The sequence below is a fragment of the Homarus americanus genome, unplaced genomic scaffold (assembly GCF_018991925.1).
Source record: "Homarus americanus isolate GMGI-L3 unplaced genomic scaffold, GMGI_Hamer_2.0 scaffold33468, whole genome shotgun sequence".
In the NCBI taxonomy this organism is placed as follows: domain Eukaryota; kingdom Metazoa; phylum Arthropoda; class Malacostraca; order Decapoda; family Nephropidae; genus Homarus; species Homarus americanus.
Window position 1 is genome coordinate 2,782,093 of NW_024714177.1, and position 22,798 is coordinate 2,804,890.

General features: G+C 40.3%; 1 protein-coding gene across 2 annotated transcripts in view; it reads left to right on the top strand.

Annotated features, from left to right (window-relative positions):
* The first annotated feature begins 10,236 nt into the window (after positions 1-10,236).
* LOC121876881 (tyrosine-protein kinase SRK2-like) overlaps positions 10,237-22,798 on the top strand; it is a 27,496-nt gene continuing 14,934 nt past the window's right edge. The window contains exons 1-4 of one of the 2 annotated variants that reach the window (XM_042382419.1): positions 10,237-11,106; positions 16,660-16,713; positions 19,665-19,779; positions 20,298-20,427. In XM_042382419.1, coding sequence (XP_042238353.1) covers positions 10,995-11,106; positions 16,660-16,713; positions 19,665-19,779; positions 20,298-20,427 — 411 coding nt within the window. In that variant the 5' untranslated portion in view covers positions 10,237-10,994. The remainder of the gene's footprint in view (positions 11,107-16,659; positions 16,714-19,664; positions 19,780-20,297; positions 20,428-22,798) is intronic. The other variant, XM_042382430.1, reaches the window with a different exon arrangement.

Genomic DNA, 22,798 nt, shown 5'->3' on the forward strand with positions numbered 1-22,798 from the left:
TGTTGCAAAGTAAAACATGCCTGTAAGAAGCATCCTGATTGCGTTTTAATATTTTCCTCGTGATTGTGATTCACTTTATTGTTCTTTCCATGTATATTGGGTTTCATTAACAACATGTAGGTTAATGGGCTTAACTGGGACAATAAGGGGGAGAATCGTCTTTCCTGGAATCTGGAAACATATTCTCCTGAAATTGTAAAAATTCAAAATTGCTTGTAAGATTCCTTACGCTGGAAGCGGTCCAAAAGATACATACTTTGTGTGTGTGGTGGGGGTTAACTATTACAGTAAGTATTATTCATTAAGGTGGAATAACACACATACACGTGTTTATATATATATATATATATATATATATATATATATATATATATATATATATATATATATATATATATATATATATATACAGTATATATGGGATGGTGGCGGAGGTTGATGAAATAGGCGAATATAGCTATAGAGCGAGGTGAGCCGAGTTATGGTGGGGTATTAGGTGGGTAGGACTTTATTATTATTATTATTATTATTATTATTATATAAATTTTGCCGCAGACAGCGGCTACTATATTGTTCACCCTATATTATTCTGTGAGCGGTAGCGCTAAAAAGATTGGTTAATATTTGGACCTTGACTGTTACATTCATATTCCCTGCTAATATTTTTAGAGTCAGGATGATCTGATCATTTAAGGAAATATTGAAATGTATCGTGGAAATGATTAATACCTGAAAGTGATTTTTGTGATGGAAGTCAGTATGATTAGGTTATGATTGGTAAAGTTAGGGTATGATGGGGTAAGGGTAGGTTAGGTTATGATTGGTGAAGTTAGAAATTGGAGGGTCCAGTTACGCTTCCAGGTAAGAATCTGCGACAATTTCAGTTCAGTTTCCTTACTATTTGTTGCTTTTCAATGGAAAACGGTCGTAGTAGCGTAAAAAGAAAAAAACGCGTTCTTTTTTTTTACTTCGTGATTCTCAACTCGGAAGTTGATTTTTTTTAGCGTTTCCACAAAAAACTATCTCCATTGCACTAAAAATCAAATATTGATAAAATTGAGACCAAAATTGTCCGCCAAACTAGCAAGTCAAGGCCCAAATATTTACAAAACGATCCTAGAGCAGTGCCACCGCTGCAGAGGTCATACATGGTGCGTGGCGTTGAATGTTGCAGAATATTTCCAGTACCGGTACATATACTGTATATTGGAATTGACTTAGCGCTAAATATTTAGAAGCTGCCAACACCTACTTATATACTAAATCTTATACAGGGAGAAAGAAAACAAAAACAAAAAATCTATCCTGTAGGCCTATCCGTCGGAAATTGATATTTTTCGAGATATTAATCGGTAAAATTACCAACAATATTACTTGTTCAAGGTGGGAAGGACTTTGAACTGGAGGGAAAATGTGGGTTAAAATAAAAAATAAAAATCTTGACCTGACCTAACGTTTCCTACCCTTTAAAAATCCTAAAAGTATAAAAAGTTTACCTTATTCATGTTTTCGGTGTTTAATATGTGTTGGCGTTGTTTTCGGTTTTTAGTGTGTGACGTTGCTGTAGGGGTATCGAAATATTAATGTTGTCTAGCACTCAGGATGGAAGGAAACTCTAATGTGGTTTTCTTATATAATATAAGTTATATGATAGACAGTCTGGTGCTGGAGGTGCCGTGTGGTGAGGAGCTGCTCAGTAGAGACGTTCGGTGAGTAGCGTGTTGAAGGAGGTAGATGTGCAGGAGCTTCGTTAGAGAAGATGTTGCCTGTTGCTGGCCTCCTGGTTGAATGAATGCTGACAGCGTGGAGCTTGCTGGAGGAGGTGTTGCTTGTTCAGGAAGATGGGCAGAATGAGAAAGCTGGTTGGTGAGGAAGCTCAGAGAAGGACAGCTGGTGGGTCGCCATGCTCTCTGGCGGGAGCGAGGACCGCCAGGCAGGCGAGGAGAAGCGAAGGCCGCCAGGCAGCGGCGGAGGAGGAGGTGTTGCTTGTTGTAGAAGTGAGGCCGGAATGAATCTCAATGGAGAGACAGAGCTTATATACCCAGCAGCCGCTATGAGTCATGTTGGGAAAACCCGAGAAGTCGCCGGTTCCTGGTTCCGTTGCTAAGATACGGTAACATCTGGTTGGTTGCTAGGGAAGGCGGTAGCAGGTGGTGGCTGTGGCTACGCAGTTGTAGGCAGTTGTAGGGGAGACGTCCACTACATTGCTTTCGGTGGTGGGGGGGGAGGGGGGATCCATAAGCACGAAAGTAATTCTTAAGATTTTTACAAGTTATGAAAGGTGAGGTAAGGTTTTTAAAGGTTTAATAGGTGTTTTTTTTTTTTTAGATTTTACCTCACATTTTCCCTCAACTTCAAAACCCTGTTTTTCTTTAATAACTAATATTATTGGTAATTTTATTGGTTAAAATACCCGAAAAATATAAATTTCCGACGGAAACGGTAAAGAATACATTTTTATTTTTTATTTTTCTCCCTATATAAGATTCAATATATAAGTAGGTGTTGCCAACTTCTAAATATTAACCCGACTTGGCTGCTATGTGCAAAAAGTGGATACAGTCTTAATATATCAACTATCTCTTAGAGATTAAGTATAGTGTGCTATTTCATCCAATGTGCCTCGGCCTGTCCCTAGTGTTGAGTGTGTGGCCATACAGTACAATACATCTGGCAGCACACTTTACAGAGGGGTTGGCAGGATCGGGTTGGGAGGGTGGGGAGGAGTCGGGGACGCCACTAGCAATACAGCAGTATCTAATCGTGTTATCATGAGCGACCTTCCTCCCACCCTTATAATATCTCTGGCGACGTAACTCCACCTCTTTTTATTAAAGCATCCACACTTATGAATGATTGTACTGTCATGAAAAACAGTAAGCACGAGACGGTCTTAAAATTTACTCACATGGAGGTAGTGGACAGTATTCTACATATTGTCCGTCAATAACTGTCAGTTGAGGTGGTACGGATGGTACGGAGGTCATTCTAAAAGCCTGTGGGGATAAAAAAAAATGGGCTTGTTAACGTGAGTGGTAGCTATACAGTATGTACTTTATAGTAGTAACCTATCTGTTTGGAATTTTCTTCGTATTCGTGTTGTTAACTCATCATTATCATTGACTCCGTTTCGTGTGATGTATTACTGTGATGTATTACTTTCAGTGAATGTGACGCTAACTTGCTCTAGCGTTTCCGGCAAGTACTGTACATCACTTCATACATTGCTAGTCCACCCACGTATGGTTTTTGGCAGGGGTGTGTCAGCCATACGCGCCTTTTCTGTCTGATGGAGATAGGGTTTTTTCGCGAAGGAAGGATGTTTTTCAAGTATGGCGTAACGCAGCCAGTGATGAAATCTTAATATATTTTCGTAACCATAGATGGCTTCTCCCATTAGACGGAATACGTTGATTTAACACGAGGCTTTACTGTCAATAAATATACGGGAGACCCAGAGGAGCGTAGATATTAAGTAAGAAATTGTAATCAATAAGCGAAAAGGTTAAAAATACGCCCTGTGCACTTTTAGATCCACGTCCGGTGTTGTATGTATGTGTGGGCAGTGGATGACAGTTTCCTGGGTTGCGCCACTTACCACCACCCCTTCCTCCCTCCTCCCTCCGTGTTAATCAACCACCGGAAATTATTTTCTCCGGCGACATGATCTCACGTGACACGGAAATGGATGTGTTTTTTTCTTAATTTCAGGTAATATGGTGAAGGTTTCTAAACCTTCCTCTACCTTGTTCTTCAGCGTCACCGTGGGCAACACCCTCCTCACATCTGACCCATACGGGAATCAAACCTTTTTAATTTAGTCCGGTTCGCATTGGTGAGAGCCAGTTAGATAGAAAACTATATACATTACTTAGAGAAATTGTCATACACGTTCGTAGTGGTCCAGCATATAGTATATCACAGTGTATCAAGTCTACTATATATAGAGTTGCCATATCTAAACATTAAAAAAAGAGGACGTTCCCGAAGAAATCCTGCCCCCCCCCCCTACCGCCCGGCACACACTTTGGCGTTATGTACCTTGAAGCAGCCTTGACAATTAATTTAGCATATTTGCATAGCATTAATATATATATATATATATATATATATATATATCACACCAGTATCGGTGTACTGTATTGCATTGTGTTTTTAATGTAGGCTAATACAGTATACAACATACATGGTATAGAAATCTTAAAAAAAAATACCTTTGCTTAAGGCTGAACATCTTCATTCCCTTAGCTGCAGTCTTCTTCCCCCACTGTGTGTGTGTGACTTGATGTGCCCATGCATACTTTTCTGTAGATCGGATCTTTTTCAGTATTGGCTGATTGCTCTTTAAAAAGGTATAGAAGTCACTGCAAGATGTTTCTCGGAAGTTGTACTGTACAGTCAGAATGCCTTTCATTGTTTCAACACTCAATTTGTTCCTTTCCTTTGTCCATTGACTTTGCATCAGTGAAAAAACTCTTTCTACATTTGCATTGTGAGATGATATAGCAAAGAAGAATTGTGCAATTCTTAGCAATTCTGTGTGGCATTCAATGTTCTTTGATTTTTCAAAGTATCTGGTCCACTTTTTATGTGTTGGCAGATTACTAAATTCTTCATCACTCTTGTAATTTTCTACAAACTGCTTCAGGTTACTAACTTGTTCAAAACACTTCACATCATCAACTTCTACCCCCTTATCAATCAAATAGTTGACAGCTAAGTTGAAAACACCGTACAGGCGTACACGTGACTTATCAGCTGACGAAAAGTGAACGAAATCTCTACGGTTTCCACCTCCCCTCTCTCACAGTCTCTCTCTCTCTCTCTCTCTCGTCATTACAGTTTCATGTTTTTTCCGTGGAGAAAATGATGGAAGCTGAAATTCCGGACTTTTGAAGAATTTTAAAAATTACTTCCAGATGAAGATTTCGAGACCGAAATGGAGGACATGTCCGGGAAAATACGGACGTATGGCAACCCTAACTATATAGGGGCGGATCTAGGAATATTAAGAGGGGGGGGGGTGGGGAACATGGCGAGCGCAGCGAGCCCACCCGGATCAGCCCTTGCTGTACTGTATACAAGGTCCACTCAAGCAAGGAGACTGCGTGGAGCGTGATGTGTGTGACTACAAGATTTATTTTGAATAACTTCCACAATGTACACTCTACCTGCTGCTCGTACATCCTAATTCTCAAACACTCGTTCGTTCATTTATCCACTAAAATGGGGCTACGAGAATGTTTGAAGTTATCGCAAAGTCTTAATGTAACTTCAAAACCATTTCGACCGCCATCATCTCTCAGATTTCCAGGTACCGTACCGCATAGTAAAGTTTACCATATGAGCTCTTGGCACTTAGCGCGCGCGCACACACACACACACACACACCTTACAGTGTAGGTGGACGGGAGAGATTGAACACGGTTGTGGGAGGTTTTCATCCTGGAGTGTGTTAATGTGAGCTGATGAAGGTGATGATGATGATGAATATAACTGGTATGAATATCTCGCAGGATTAGCAGTAAGCGTTTTATTTGCCCTCGGGTACCGTTAAAGTGTTTAATCTTTAGGTAGAATAAGTTGAGGGCGAATCTACAGGTGATCCAATCTCTTTAGTTTAGGGCCTAACAGGAAGACGATGGCAATGTAACACAAGTTGGTGAAACCTCTTCCAGAGTTCAATACATTTAAGAGCCTAGCACAAAACAGCCAACCAATTTTTTATTTATTTATTTTATTTTTCCTCCGGGCACAGGTCATTGACCCACAACGGGGCCTGGGGAAGGGGCGAAAAATAAGAGTAAAAAGAAATTAAAAATAGAAAAGAAAAAGATTATATTAATCTACACCACGAGGATGCCAGAAAAGCATCTTTTTTAAGTGAGACTGATTGTATGAGTATGGAAACACAGAAGAAGGCGGGGCATTCCACAGTTAGGCTGTGTGAGGAAAAAAGGATGTACTATAACGGATTAATCTAGTGTGACCGACATCCATAAAGAAACGGTGGGCACCGCGGGCAAGACGAGTGTTAAGAGCCCACTGCCTTGCCGGCGGTACACAGGAAGTCAAATCCACCGAACATTGTTCGTTAAGGTACCTGTAAAAGAGAGAGAGTGAAGCAACATTCCGGCGAAGAGAAAGGGAAGAGAGTTTATCAACTAAAGGAGGGGAGTTAATGAGACGAAATGCCTTTGATTCCACCCTATCTAACAGTTGGACAGAAGAAGAGCCACCCCAGATATGAGAGCAGTACTCCTATTAGTCAGGACGAATGAGTCCCTTATAAACTTGAAGCAACTGCTCTGGAGAGAAGTAGCTACGGCATTTGTACAGCATTCCCAGCTTTCGGGAGGCAGCTTTAGCAATGTTGTGGATGTGTGACTTCCATGACATATTAGAGGAAATGGTGAGGCCTAGCATATCTATTTTAGAATTAGGCAGAATGAGTGTGTCCTGAAATGTGATTGGTGGGAGATCTTATGTTTTGGATAATGTAATTGATAAATACTGTGTTTTATTACTATTGAATTTAACCAAGTTTCTACCTCCCCATTCGGAGATGCTGCACAAATCCGCATTGATAGATGAAACGATACCAGCTCTAGAAACAGATCTAGCTTTAGAGTTAGGGGGGAGGGAAAAATGTGAAGAAGTGTGAAAAATAGACTCATCAGTGTAAGAGTGGATAGAATTAGTTGTTGTGTGGAGTAAATCATTTATAAAAAGAAGGAAGATGTGGGACACCACTATTGGTAGAGAAAGAGCGAGATATCGATCCCTCGATGACAAATGTCATTGATCGGTTCTCAATGAAGATAGAAATTAGAGAACAAAATGAGGGAGAGAAACCATAAGAGGGAAGTTTAGAAAGCAAAGACGAAAGTTTCCCCATTATCCCTAAGAAAGGTTGACCAAAGATGGGTGCAAGAGATGAGCAGATCACCAGTAGTTCTCGCCTGGCGAAAGCCATACTGGTGACCCAATAAAAGAGAAAAGCGTTCAAAATGACGGAGAGAATTAGAGTTTAAAATAGTTTCGAAAATCTTAGAGAGGGATGAAGTTAGGGCGATAGTTGGAGGGATTAGAATGGTCGCCCTTCTTCGGGATGGGCTGAACTGAGGCATGCTTCCAAAAAGAAGGAAAAGTTTGGGCTTTGAGGTAAAGACGAAAGAGGCGAGCAAGCACAAGGGCCAGAATTTCAGCACACTCCCTCAGAACACGAAGGGGGTATTCCGTCCGGTCCATGCGCCTTACTCGCATCCAAACTGGATAACACACGAGCAACCCTATGAGTGGAGATTATTGGAAATTGCATAGGTTCAGTGGGAGGAGCAGGAGTAGGAGGGGTGGAGTTTGAATTGTCTAAGGTGGAGTTAGAGAAGAATAAGGTGCCAGAGAGATTGGCTTTGTCAGGGGAGAGTTGGCTATAAAGGAATCAGGTCGGAAGAGAGGAGGAAAAGAGAGAGTGCAGAAGTTATTACAGATGTTTTGGGATAAGGACGAGAAGGATTTACTGGAAGAAGAGTTAGTCAGGACAGCGGTCTTTCTTTTAATAAAACTCCGCTTGGCCCTACAACAATTCCTTTAAATAATGAAACAGGAGTGGGTAACAAGAGAAGGAGATAGTTTCATAACTTGATACACCCTATCTCTCTCCCTGCATGCAAGAGAACAGGAGCGATCAAACCATGATTGTAATGTGAAACTTTTTGGTAGAAGTTGGAATAAATGCACTCATACTACCGAGTATAACCCCAGCAATGCTGTCAACATAGACCGTGGCGTCCCGATTGGAAAAGTAACACTCATCCCAGGGAAAGTCGGAGGAGAATTCTCGCATGGATTGCCAGCTTGCCCTCCGATAGTGCCATAGTTGATGTTTAGAGGGGGGTGGGGGAGGTGGTCGTGCCCAGTTTGATTTAATAGAAATAAGATTGTGATCAGAAGGCTCTAAGGGGGCAGAGATTGAGTATGAACAGTGTGAAGGGTTAGAGGTAAAACAAAGATCACGAATATTAGTAAGTTGATCGTGTCGATCTGGAACACGTGTTGGGCGTTTAATTATTTGTTCCAGATCATTAAGTAAGGAAAAAGAGAGTGCATCAACTCCACCTGGGTCACCCCTTGCAAAGCCAAGCCACTCTCTGTGATGTACACTCGCAACAAAAAGTATCGGTGCATACTGTAGTGTGAACAATTTGAGACCAGTGACGATAGGTATTGGGAAAGGCGAGTTGTTCCAGCCGTATGTTGGCAGCCCTGGTCAAATGAAACAAACCCTTATAAATAAGGTCGGGAAGTGATGAATAGACAGTGTGAAATATGAGGAGCTCCCTGTTAACAAAATTATTTGTGATACTTGTGAATATTGCCACATTAATTTATGCTACCAAATAAACCACTCAACCTGGTCGTCCTGAGGGGTGGTGCAGCGTGGACGGCCGCTCCGAAACCTGTCGTCTGTAGCACCAGTTTCGAGGTATCGTCGAATCCATCTTGCAGCTGTGTTCCTGTGGACACCAACCCGCTGGCTAATCTGTGACGCCGAACCCTTCGTTATGAAGGGCAATAATAGCTCCTCGTGTTCCCTCTGAGGTTTCCATGTCGTCTGGCATGTGTAGATCTCTACTGCTTCATATTGCCTTTGTTTTATACCCACGTTCACCGAGACCGAACCCTCGCTCATCAATCAGTCGACACAAAGCAACAATCCGAAAAGAGGAAACAAACACACTGATTGTTAACCATATAGGAGGGGGGGGGGGGTTATGAGGATACACTTACCAACCTTCCCGACATATCACAGTGTATACGTATCGTTTCGGAAGTCGTCGATCACACCCTGCACCGATACTTTTTGGTGCGAGTGTACAGTCAGCCAAAGATCCAGCGACCCCACCCTGAGTCTCTTAATGGCAATTTTACCTGGCAATACTTGGTAAAGTAAGGTTGTATGTAAAGGTGATTGTGATTGGTGGATCTATTTTCGGCTGCATTACTGTCAGGATAAATATTAAACAATCCAAAGGTACAATTTTTATTATCATAAACTATTCAGTGTTATTTAAGATCACGAGAAGTTTCCAAATGTTCTTATATTTGCTTAAATAATGAGGAAAATTTGATCTGAGAATCTTGTGGCAGTCCTCGTTCCTCTTTGTAGTTGAGTTGCCAATTCATTAATATAATTTCTACATTATTTAACCAAATATACGAACTTTTGGAAACTTTTCATGATCTTAAATAACAATGAATAGTTTGTTATTTTGAAAATTGTACCTTTGGATTGTTTAATATTTATCCTGACAGTAATGCAGCCGAAAATAGATCCACCAATCACAATCACCTTTACATACAACCTTACTTTACCAAGTATTGCCAGGTAAAATTGCCATTAAGAGACTCAGGGCGGGGTCGCTGGATCTTTGGCTGACTGGCAGAGGATCTCGGTGTTGGTGTGTGTGGATAACAAGGACTCATAGCAAGAAGTGAGGTTGTCAAAGAGTTCCAAATAGTTGGTAGAGTTGGCAGAACAGTATAGGGAACAAAGAAAAAATCGTCATAGTTGGTACTGATATTTTGAGCCAGATGACATCATAAAGAGAAGATTCAAGATCCGTGAGTCGAGTTATAGGCGTACGTGTGTTGCAGTAAGCGCATACACCTCCCTTAGAACGGAAAGAGGTAGAAAGGTTGTAGTTGGAGACTTGAAAAGGTTTGGGTGAAGCTGCTTTGGTCAGATGAAGTTCAGATAGTAGTAAGAGATCTGGGGGAAGAGATTATTAGATGGTGCTCCACAGAAGAAAAATTGGATCTCAGGCCTGCAAATAACTCTTGTGGTTGGATAAACACAATATTGACAGAGACCCTACCCTAGGACCAGCCTTAACCCGAGATCTGTGTAATCCTTCCGTGAAGAAGACGTCATCAGATGAAGGGTAGCGTCTTATATGAAAATTTGAAGGCAATGACTAGATTAAACGCGCCAATTATCCACGTCCAGCCATGCCTTGATCACATCCAACTCCGGACAACTATTTCAAGACATGTCTAAAAAATGTCCAATCACGTCTCGACACGTTCAGTCACCCATTCGTAATAATGCAGTCACCACGTCGAACCAACGAATCAACGCGTTACCGTTATCAGCATTCTTGCCACACGGGTGAGTAACTTTTGATAAATGTCTTAACTTGTTATCACTGCTGATAGCAGAGTGGTGTTGTGTCTCACTTCACCCTCAGTCCCACCCAAGCGGCCATTCTCACAGCATAGGGGCATTACTGCTGTCGTCAACCTGGTAGCCAGGAACTGTATCAGTTCGGAACTTGTCACTTGGTCGTCACTACTACCTTCAAAGAGCTGTTCAAGTCCCAAGCCCAGGACGAGGACTCCAGGAGTTTAACTGTCAAACAGAGTCAAGGACCCGCTCTTAGTCTCAGCCCAGGGCGTATCTTTCTTGTTGGAGTAACATCCTTCAGGAAGCGAAGCTTGATGTTATAGAACCTATCTCCTGGAAGTGCTTTAAGCCCTATGTGAAAAGTTTAAATGTTTCGGAATTTGATTTGAAGACAATCATCTGAAAATGGCGAATGTACAGTATCTAGACAAGGGTATATAAGTTAATATTCTCTCTACCAGCAGAGGAAGTCGTGTGACATAACAGTGTAGATTAAGGAGCAGTGTGTATTCTGCATCGGTATGGTGATGGTGTAGTCAATTAGTGTACTTGTACCCCATCATCCTTCCTCTTACCACACCCATCCACACACACACACACACACACACACACACACACACCTCACCTCACCACACGATCCAACCACCCTTCCACAACACATTGTTCAACCACATATAGTCAACCAACCATACACACATCACGGCCACACTCACTCTTCGCCATCATCCGTCCACCCCACAGCACCACACCACATACATTACACCACCCTACGTCACTATCCCGCCTTACGAGCCACAACACCACAGTCATGTCTTTGAACTGGATATGGAAGAAACTGAGGGGAGAGGACAGAGAACATGTCTACCACCAAACTTCGGTGGGGGAGGAGACGACCCAGGTGCTACGAGACTCTCCACAAGGTGAGTCCACAAACACCTTTGTTATCCCTACCGTACGTATGTCATACACATGTTGTATATGAAATCGGGTTCCATTGAACCATAATACCTGTAAGGGGCACTGCGGAAAGAGCACACTGAATATTGGGTCTTCAGTACTCAAGGAGGTGGTGGAAGACACTGCACCCGATCACCTCTACTTCCTAACTGTAAAATTAGGTACCCATTCACAGCTTGGTGGACTAGGTGTGTCCTGGTGAGCGCTGTATCCACTTGGCCGCTGCACTCTTACATTGTGCTTAAAATATATTGACGAGATCAATTTACGTTGTTGATTTCATATTAGAAGACATCACTTGAGGGAGTCACAGTAACGTGAAGATAAACTTTGGACACCAAACTCGCATGAAAAGACAAACTTTTACCCTCACCACATAAGAGGGTGACACTGGCAGTTGGCATTGTGTAATGTTTGGCTGGATTCAGTCAGCTCAGTGTATGTCTTTCCTGACCTCACTGATGGATGTTTTTTGCACATGATATACGGTATGTAATTTTAAATGTGGCCTGACGCAACCAAGGACCTTTTTGCACACTTGTTAATATAAATTTGTGTGCTATAATGTGAGTGGGATCTCCAAGTCTTAGAATATCGATAGTGTAAGGTAAAATGTATTTTCCGACAGTTAAATACTGCACCGTATTTTAATATGTCATCTTGTTTTTATTTGTACTATATTTTTAACCTTCACGCTGAAACACCTTCAATAACTTAATCTTATGCTTACGATGTCTTAATCCTTTGAAAACGACAGACAGTATCCTCAAATATGATGAAATTGTACTCTGGGGGGTTAAGTCATCATATCGTACTCCAGGGGTGGCATCGTACTCTAGGGTTAATTCGTCGTACTCCTGGGGTTAAGTCAATATGTGTAAAAAAAAAACTTATATAGCTTTTAGGTTTTATTTCGGAGGAGCCTGACTTGGGTCCATAAACCTGTTGCCGTTTTCTTGTTTAGTGTGAGCGTTTGAAAAAAAAACTTAAATAAAATATAAACTTCCTCCCATCTCCCCACCCCCTACCCTCCCATTTTAACACCATCAGGTAGCTACATGGAATACTCATCACATCATTTTTATGAGAATCTGGATCGAGACTTGGCCGCAGCTCTTGAAGGTTCAAGAAGGGACAGCCAGAATCCACCACGTCAGGTAGATAAGGTGCGGGTGGGGAAATGCGTTACTTGGGACCATTTGATAAAGGAGTTATCTTTTTGTTGGGTTGTAGTCGACCCAAAGGCGAGTGAGCTAATGACTGTGTTAGTACATGACATCATTTATGTGAGTGTGATGCAACCTCGACATATATGCAAGTTGTGTCACAACTGGGCTTGGTGTATTTGTAATCGGTATTCATTATAGTCAATGTTGACTTTTCAAGTATTCATATGCATGTAGTATTTAAGACATTTTATCAATACAAGTATTCATATTCACAAGAAATTAAGGTGTATCATGAATATTTGTTAATACTTTTACAAATGCAGCTGGAGAATTGTGATTTTAGCGCAGAAAGAATTAAACCTGGCGTGTGTCTTTGGGTAAAACACACTGCCATGTATTTTCACGTATGCTGGGTTATTTTAACTTGTGGAGTGTCATTATCCTGTGGTATACGGGATCTATTTTGTACACTTACTACAGATTCGTTTTTATTATGTTATCATAATGAAGAGTTTTGGAAAAAATGAGATTGTGTAATAACTTTTATCCTAAAACCCAAAACAGGGTGTATCAATAAATATTAAAGAGCATAGATTTGCCCATTGTCTATCAACTTCATTCCTTTTTTCACTGAGATAACCTCATTAGTAAATTTTAGATTATGAATAAAAAATCGATTTTATTAATACCGGTAGCTGCCTTTGTTTTAGTGAAATTTATATTTTTTCACCTGTGTTGTTCACTTAATAATGTCCATTCCTACATTACGGCAGCCATTGTTGTAAGTAAAATATTGTACGTTTTAAGTTTGCACTGATGGAACTCCATGCACTCTGGCAGCCATTGTTGTAAGTAAAATATTGTACGTTTTAAGTTTGCACTGATGGAACTCCATGCTCTCTGGCAGCCACACCTTATCAGGCGTAGGATTTCCTCCAGGGCAAGTTCCACAGCACTTGGTAGAGACACTGGCTCAAGCGTTTTCGTGATATTGTTCTTTCTCCACCCATATTCCTTTGGATGAAGTCCTGGGGGCCTGGGATCTTAATTGTAGGGAACACCAAAGAATGGCCTTCTGATGTGCTTTCTTGACATTTTCAACGAATGCTTCGCTTGTTGGCGGAAGGGAAGATCGTTTTGGTGAACTTCCTCCCCATGCCCATTTTAGCTGCCCAAACTTTTACTTGCGTCTCGGACATTGTGTGGCAGTCGACTTAGCCACAACAAGCAGGCATGAAAGCAGTAGCTTGGGTCATCACCTGTAGAGTAGTGTTAGTTAGCCCCAGAAGTGATAGAGAGTGCCCAGATCTCAACACCTTTACAACCATTCCTTTTCTTACTCCAAAGCAAGAGGTTACGGTATCACACCCAGATAGTACATGTACCGGTAAAATATCGTATTTTTTTCTGCACATGTTTTGCAACCATCTTTTCTATGTCCACGGCAATCCTTTCCCTGATTTCTACGATTGGAGATTTCAGTGTCGCAAGAATCTGCAGATTGGCCTCATGTTAGTAGTAGAAGTACAGCAAGAGCACAAATCCATCAATGTCATCAGTGATACGCTGATCTTTTCTCTAGCACACATCACAACCTACTGTACCATTATGTTTTCTGCATATTCATGTGTGGTTGGCATGTCACTTCGGTCACTTTTGCAGTATCTGAAAATATCAGGTTATTGAGTTGTTCCTTGTTTTCTGTCACCGTCAAAGTTATTTTCTGGGGAAGTAGCTCAGTACTGATACGTAGCTGATGTATTCTGCTAGCTCCAGTTGACCTTGCTCCTATAGTAATGTTCTTTGTACTATAATCATGATATCTATCAAATACCAAATGGACATTTCCTTTCTTTAACGTCTTTCCAATACGGACTCATAGGTTTTCGACGAAGTTCTTGACTGTGCATTCTTCGGGCTATGTGATCACCCAAAGTAAAGCTGAGCCATCTGTTACACGGACGTCTGTAGAACTTGTCTTTTTTCTCGACACTTCAACCTGAACCAGCTTTTTAGGGAAGTTTTTGATTTGGCTATCACCATGTCCCTCAAATCTTCAGACATGGCTGTTGGCACCGGTGCCAATTCATGAGGAAGGACATCCTAAATGTCAACTTCACGGCCACTTGCCTGAAGACCAATGACTAGAGTAAACCACGTAAGTGTCAAGCACCTTTGCTTTTTCAACCTTCAAATGCTTCTTGGTCACGTTCATGTAACCACTTTCTTACTGATTGTGTCATATAAACCACCCGGCATGTGACATACCTCGAGTGTTTCCACCAGGAGCATGACCATACCTCATAAAGGTCGTTTCAATATGAATATCACTCCGGTGGTGGATCTAGTTGAGAAAACAGCCAGTTCAACCAATATTAACAAAAACATACAAAAATATTCAAATTTTCAGGGGAGAAAATTTGGTATTTTCTGACATTTTGAGGTAGATGGATGAAAGAGGAGTAATATCTCAAATTGTTCAGTAATGACACAATGTCATCAGGCTCTCCCAAAATACACCCCCCCCCCCGCGAAATTAGCATACCTTTAATGTTTAGAATGCAGAAGGATTCCTGGGCACTCAAATTTGCATTGTTGTCACACACACACATATATATATATATATATATATATATATATATATATATATATATATATATATATATATATATGTATATATACTTCATTTTAGTCCATATAACATGCGACTTTGAATATATAATAATATATATATATATATATATATATATATATATATATATATATATATATATATATATATATATATATATTTATATATATATTTCATTAGCCCAATAAAGCACTCAGTCCGGATTTGGTAAAACGTTACTCTGACCACCTACGTGATACGGGTAGTCCCCATTAGAGGTTCACGGCGCCATAAGCTCGTTGAACAGGCTTTGTGTGAAATATAACAGAGTCTAGGACTGCTTTTAGTGTCCTGGTGGTCTAGAGGTAGCGTTCCCCGGTCACAGTTGCGGGCTGTCGGTTCGATCCTGGCCGGGTGAGGTGTTGATTATATATATATATATATATTTATATATATATATATATATATATATATATATATATATATATATATATATATATATATATTCAACACACTAACAAAATTGAGTATTGGTATTAATATTCATAATTTAAGAAGTAATCGTATTTAGTATTCACTATACAATGTATTCGATCCCAAGCCTGGTTGCAACATCAACATATATGCAAGAGTTTTGTGTGTTGCAACAGCATACTGTATATGCAAGAGTTGTGTTAGAACATCAACACATGCAAGAGTTAAATGTGTATTGCTGCATCGGCATATATGCAATAGTTATGAAGAGCAACATCAATATAGATTACAGAGTATATGCATTCATTCCCTTATCTGAGAAAAGAACTAAGAAATAATTAATATTCCCATGTGGTGCGTGACCTCAGAGACTCTACCCTGTGCAAAATATTTCCACTGCCTACCACAAACATCCATAAATGTATTCAGCTTCACATTTAAAAATCCTGTCGTCGTCATTCACCCCTGAACCATAATACTGTATGTTGTATACTCTGTCAGTACATGTTATCTCGGTAGTATCAACACATTTTATCTGTAAAAAAAAAAGTATATATAATGTGTGTGAAGGTGACCCCTGGTGACATTTTCCATGTCATTGTTCTTATCTCCAGGAAGGTCATAGAAAGTTCAGGAGCTGCTTGAATGTTGCCCACTCGGGGTATGATCTGTCAAGATACCCAGCTTCAGGTACCTTTAAAGTTGAATGTAAAACAGATCACACACACACACACACACAAAACACACACACACACACTCTCTCTCTCTCTCTCTCGTCACTTTAGTCTCCATTACTCCCAACAACATCGCCATCAACCAATAATGATGATAATAACCATGAACAGTAATAGCAACTGCCACTATGAACAACATCTACCACCATTAACATAATTTTTATTTTTTTATTTTTTTTTAAATTGGCCTCCAGCCTCCCCCAATAGCCATACCTTCGCCATCAACTACCACCATTAACAACAAAACCACCATGAGCAACAGCTGCCAACATTAACAACAAATACCACCAATAACAACAACTTTTATTACCATTAACAACAACTACCATTAACAACAACTACCACCACCATTAACAACAACTACCACCACCATTAACAACAACTACCACCACCATTAACAACAACTACCACCACCATTAACAACAACTACCACCACCATTCAGTATAGCTTGAACAAGGTAAACTTAAAATTTCTTTTTTTCCACTTGTTATTGAACCGCATATAATATAAAATATATTAATCCGTAGTTGGCAGCACGGCATCCGCATTGTTACCGAAAGTGAAAACATCAAGAATTTCTAGTAAGTTAAGGTAAAGTTAGATGGACTTGATAGGTATTTAATTTACCTAAAGTGTTGGGTTGTGTGTGTGTGTGTTGGTGTATGTGTATGGGTGTGTTTGGTTGGGTAGACTGTCGCAAGTGGGGGCTGTGTATGAGTTTGTGTGTTTGGGTATCGTAATGGTTCGTGTGTTGCTTAAATGCGTTATCGTATCTTTATTGAGGGTATAGCTTAACGTTAAATTATCAAACTATTCAGGACCGTCTAATTGTGGGGTGTGAGTCAGAGAAGTGCGTGTCCGGCAGTCCGAATGAGTCATCCTCAAGGGGGTGGATGTGATCGATAGAAATGACGGGAAACTTTAAAATCTTCGATAGTTTCCATAACCGCAACCTACGAAAGCCCTAACTGGAAAGTCTACCTATCAGCGCATGAGGACAAATACACGGTTTTTGTCAAGATTTTTGTAGGCTCATGGTAATAGTCCATGGAAGAAGGAATAATGTTAACAGTGGTGGGTGTGATCGAGACAGTTGCCGGGAACTTTGAATTTCATAATCAGTGTTTCGTTATTACTTTTGCAATGCCATTACTCGAAAGTGTATACTTATGTGTCAGTATTTAATAGATAAGTACAAATGTGTGGGTTTTTTATATGTTCAAATGTATGCATTAAACATTACAAGCAATTGAAATGACGAGTTTTTCATTGTCTGGGAAGTGAGTCATCCGGAGGAATGTGGACGCCGGTAGATGTGTTAGATGAACTCACTTGGAAACGTTATGTTGTTATGTTGCTGACAAGATAGTGAGAGAATACTACCTACTAAAATTATTAATAGAGACTTGTGAAAACATATTTATGAGAACACGAGAGCCCATTTTTGAGCCTGTGAATGTGTACTTATGAGCGTAAGTGCGTACAATACTTTCGAACCTGTTTGAGCATATGTATGTATTACATCCCGCTTAGACGATCTTCGTTTTATGCTATTTAATGTAGCATAATCAAACTTAACCTAACTTAACCATTTAACTAAGATAGTAAAAAATACCCTAAAACAGACAGTCGTCCAAGTGAGATGACACCTATGTATGGGCCATGTGACTGCGTACTTAGCTTGTGGTGCGTACTTTTGAGCTTGTGAATATGTATCTATGAGGGCTTAGATCGTCTGTCGTCTCTTTATTGTTTATTATGTATGTACAGTATATTTCGTGTTATTACTCCCCTCCTTTAGTTGATAATCTCGCTTCCCTTTCTCTTTGCCGCAATGGTGCTTCACTCTCTTTTACAGGTACTTTAACGGGCAATGTTCTATGGATTCGGCATCCTGTGTACAGCTAGCAAGGCCGTGGGCTCGTAGCACTCGTCTTGCCCGCGGTGCCCACCGTTTCTCTGTGGCTGTCGGTCACACTAGAATAACCCGTTATAATACAGCCTTCTTTTCTCACACACAGCCAAACTGTGGAATGCTCTGCCATCTTCTGTGTTTCCATGCTCATACAATCTGTCTCACTTAAAAAAAGCTGGTTTTCCGGTATCTTCGTGGTGTAGATTACTATAGTCTTTTTCTCTTCTACTTTTAATTTATTTCTACTTTTACCCCCCCCCCTCACCCCCAGGCTCCGTTGTGGTTCGATGGCCCGTGCCCTGGTGGGCTCTTCCCCGTAAAAAAAATGCATTTACAGTATTTTTGTATGTATCTGTATGTATGTGCTTATGGCTGTATGTGCATGTATGTGAATGTATAGGCCCTATGTAGGTACTATGTGTATGAATGCGTTAGTTTAAGCCCTACGTATCTAATATACTATAGGACTAGGCGTGTGTCTGTCTGTCTGTCTGTCTGTCTGTTCTGGGCAGCCGAAACGGCACAATCGTTTTTCATCAAACTTGCTGGAAAAATTGCAAAAAATTCATAGAGTGGAACAAACCTGGTCCCATGTCGATGGTTTCTTTAGGAAGGCATTAATTAGCAATTTTATTTACGATGGAAAATGATGCAAGTCTACGGACTTGGCGCACCCTCATTCGCTGTACGCTGTGACGAGCGTTAAAACTTTCACAAGGGCACGAAGGGCCCGCGATCACTTGTGTATGTACTATGTAGGTTAGACGGTGATAATACTGTATATGTGAAAACGTGGTAATTGTTCAGTGTGTACAAAACAGTATGTACTAACTCCATACTAGGTGTAAGCCAGATGATACTCTTAAGGTTATTTAAAAATTGTCTCGAGATAAATGAGTACAATTTTATCAGGCAGCACTCGAAAGGCTCAGCCATGTCAGTGCTGCTGTTGACGACTTATATATTATTATTATTATTATTACTATTATTACTATTATTATTACTATTATTATTATTATTATTATTATTATTATTATTATTATTATTATTATTATTATTACTATTATTATTATTATTATTATTATTATTATTATCATTATTATTATTATTATTATTACTATTATTATTATTATTATTATTATTATTATTATTATTATTATTATTATTAATTTCATTATTATTCTTATTATTATTATTATTATTATTATTATTATTATTATTATTATTATTATTATTTATATTATTATTATTATTATTATTATTATTATTACTATTATTATTACTATTATTATTATTATTATTATTATTATTATTATTATTTATATTATTACTATTACTATTATTATTATTATTATTATTATTATTATTATTATTATTATTATTATTATTATTATTATTATTATTATTATTATAACTATTATTATTATTATTATTATTATTATTATTATTATTATTATTATTATTACTATTATTATTATTATTATTATTATTATTATTATTATTATTATTATTATTATTACTATTACTATTATTATTATTATTATTATTATTATTATTATTATTATTATTATCACTATTATAGATATTCTTCTTATTATTATTATTGATATTATTCAGTTCCACACACAAGTGAAACCATCAGTGTACGGAGTCGACGCAGCCAGTCTGTGGTAGAGAAGACCCAGCGGGCCACGATACCCAAGAGGAGCGCTGAGGACTACGACACCCACAAGTTAGTCCTCTCTCTTTCTTTCTGTGTGTGTGTGGTGGTGGGGGGTAATGAATATATATCAGTTGATTGGGGGTGTATTTACACTCGGCAGTATCTCTATACTTTATCAATGGTGCTGGCTTATAGTTAGTGTATGTATTATATGTGCAGTATGTAGTGTATGCGTGATGTATTTATATATTCACATGTATTTATGTGTGTGTTGCAGTGCATTGTGTTGTATTTGGCTGTATTTTCCTCCGAATGGTGGCTTAGGTACTTGAGGTGTATACTGTATAGCATGTCAGACGGCGTTTATATATAAATATTATGTTCTTTTATATTATTTGCATAGGTATAATACATGGAGTGTGTAACTATATAAAACATCTGATATACAGTACTGACTTAGTACTGTATATTATTAACCAAATACTATATTGTGGTATAGGATGGTATAGGGGCATAGTGTACAGTAGGATATTTATAGACATTTTCTAGTAATGTGTATAACACTACCTTTGTATACTGTATTATAGGATGGCGTCAGGGTCGCCGGGGTGTTCGAGCGCGTGTGCGCTGTCGAGTGGCAGGATGGTGGTGGCGCTGTATGACTACGAGGCCAGAACCGAGCGGGACCTGTCCTTCAGGAAACACGAGCACCTCGAGGTTGGTGTTACACTCCAAGATTCTCCTCTCCTACAGTGTCCGCGTCTCTCCCTCTTTGTGTCTATCTTTTAGTGTTTCTCTCTCGCTCTGTACTGTGTGGAGGTCAGTCTCTCTGTTTCTTACACTGTGGTTAACGTTCAGTTTATGTTGTAATTTTAGTGAATTAATTGGATCACGAACGTTTCCTTTTTGATAATTTTTTTCAGACAGATATTTTGTTACGATTGTGTTTTTAAGTAGTGGAGAAGTCTTAAGGCAGGCATCTCTTTACCACCACTACTCCGTGTATCCTTGCCCTGCGAAAGGAGCACATCATCCACCATTAACGCCGCCGCTCACTCTGCCCGTGGAGGCAGACAAAGAGAAAGACTTTATCACGCCAGTGCTTTGGAAAAGCAAAAACAAAAAAAATGTGAAACGCAAAAATTTGCGGATCAACACCAGATGTGCGAATTTTTCAATTCCACTAAAGGGACCTATGTGCCAAACTACTCATGGCACTACCATTCCCTGCTCAACCGAAACACCGATGTAGATGTCCTGACTACCCAGCAGGTCCCTCAGCACCCAGAGCTGACCCACCTCAGCTATCGTCCATCCCATGATGAGGCAGCTACTGCCATCAGGCACATGAAAAATAACAAAGCCACAGGGCCCGATGGAATCCCAGCCGAGGTGTATAAAACAGGAGCACCTCTGCTTACCAGTTGTTTCCACTTTCTCCTGGAGAATATATGGGAACAGGAGGAAATCCCCCAAGACCTTAAAGACGCCTCCATCGTCAATATTTATAAGAACAAGGAAGACTGGTCAGACTGCATCAACTACCGCGAGATCTCACTGCTGTCCATAGCTGGCAAGATTATCACCAGAGTCTTAAACAGACTTCTTCCTGAGGCGGAAAAATTCGTCTCAGAATCTCAATGTGGCTTTAAACCATTACGTCGCACCACTGACATGATCTTTCCTGCCCTCCAGATACAGGAAAAGTGCAGAGAACAACACCGAGAATTTTACAAGGCCTTCATCGATCGTACTAGGCCTTCGACTTGGTCAACAGGGAAGCCCAATGCCAGACCCTCATCCGTTTTGGCTGCCCACCAAAATTCATCGCCATTGTGAAGCAACTCTACGATGGCATGAATGGCAGTGTCCTGCACCATGGCACCCAATCTGAGTTCTTCCCCATCCAAACGGGGGTAAAACAAGGATATGTACTGGCACCAACTCTCCTTTCCATTTACTTGGCTGCCTTCCTTACTCGTGCCAGTGCCAATTTAGCTGGGTGGGGGGTGGACATCCTGTTCCGGATGAAGGTACTTTTCAACTTAAGACGATTCCAGGCAGGAACAAAGGCGTCGGCAGCTTCCATTACTAAACTTCAGTATTCAGACGACCTCACCCTCGTTGCTAACACTGAACACGACCTACAGGAAATCCTTAACACCTACGCAGATGCATATGCACACTTCAGCCTCTGGTTCAGCCACACCTCCACCATCCACCTGGCTTAACAGTACTACCCTCTCTAATGTTAGCGACTTTCAGTAACTTGGCTCCCACCACGTCCACCACCACGAACATCGATGAAGAGATTCAGCATCGGATCAGATGTGCATCTCAAGCCTTTGGCAGACTCCGTAACTGTGTCTTCAACTGTAGGGAGCTGAAGTTGTCTACAAAGCTGCATGTATATCGAGCAGTGGTCCATGGTCCTCCCCACCCTGCTATATGGCAGTGAGGCGTGAGGCACATACGGGAGGCACCTCAAGGCACTTACAAACTTTTACCAACGTAGTTTACGTTCCATCCTCCGAGTTCGCTGGGAAGACAAGAGAACAAATTCCAGTATTCTCGCTGACACCAACTGTAGGAGCATCGAGGCTACCATTATCCATGAACAACTACGTTGGACTGGCCATGTTACCTGCATGGACGACAGTAGACTGCCAAAGCAGCTATTCTACAGTCCTTTATGCGTGGTAAACGTAACGCTTGGGGACAACTGAAAAGGTATAAGGATAGTCTTAAGACAAACCTGAAAAATTGCCAAATCCACCCCCTCACCTGGGAGACGATCACTCCACACCGTAACGCTTGGAGGAGCACCAAACGACGTGTCAATACTTTCGAGTTAGCCCAACTTCATACCAAGACAGACAAGCGCCAGCGCCGGGAAGACGCTGCTGACGCCCCTCCCGCACTAGATGTAGCCCTCCACACGTGCAACATCTGTGGACGGCTCTGCCGGTCCTGTGTCAGCCTCTCGAGTTACCTCAGAGTTCACCGACAAAGGTGACATCCTTAGTAACCCATACCATTCTATCATAGCTGGATGATCGTCATATTTGATCTCGAATGACATTAAAGT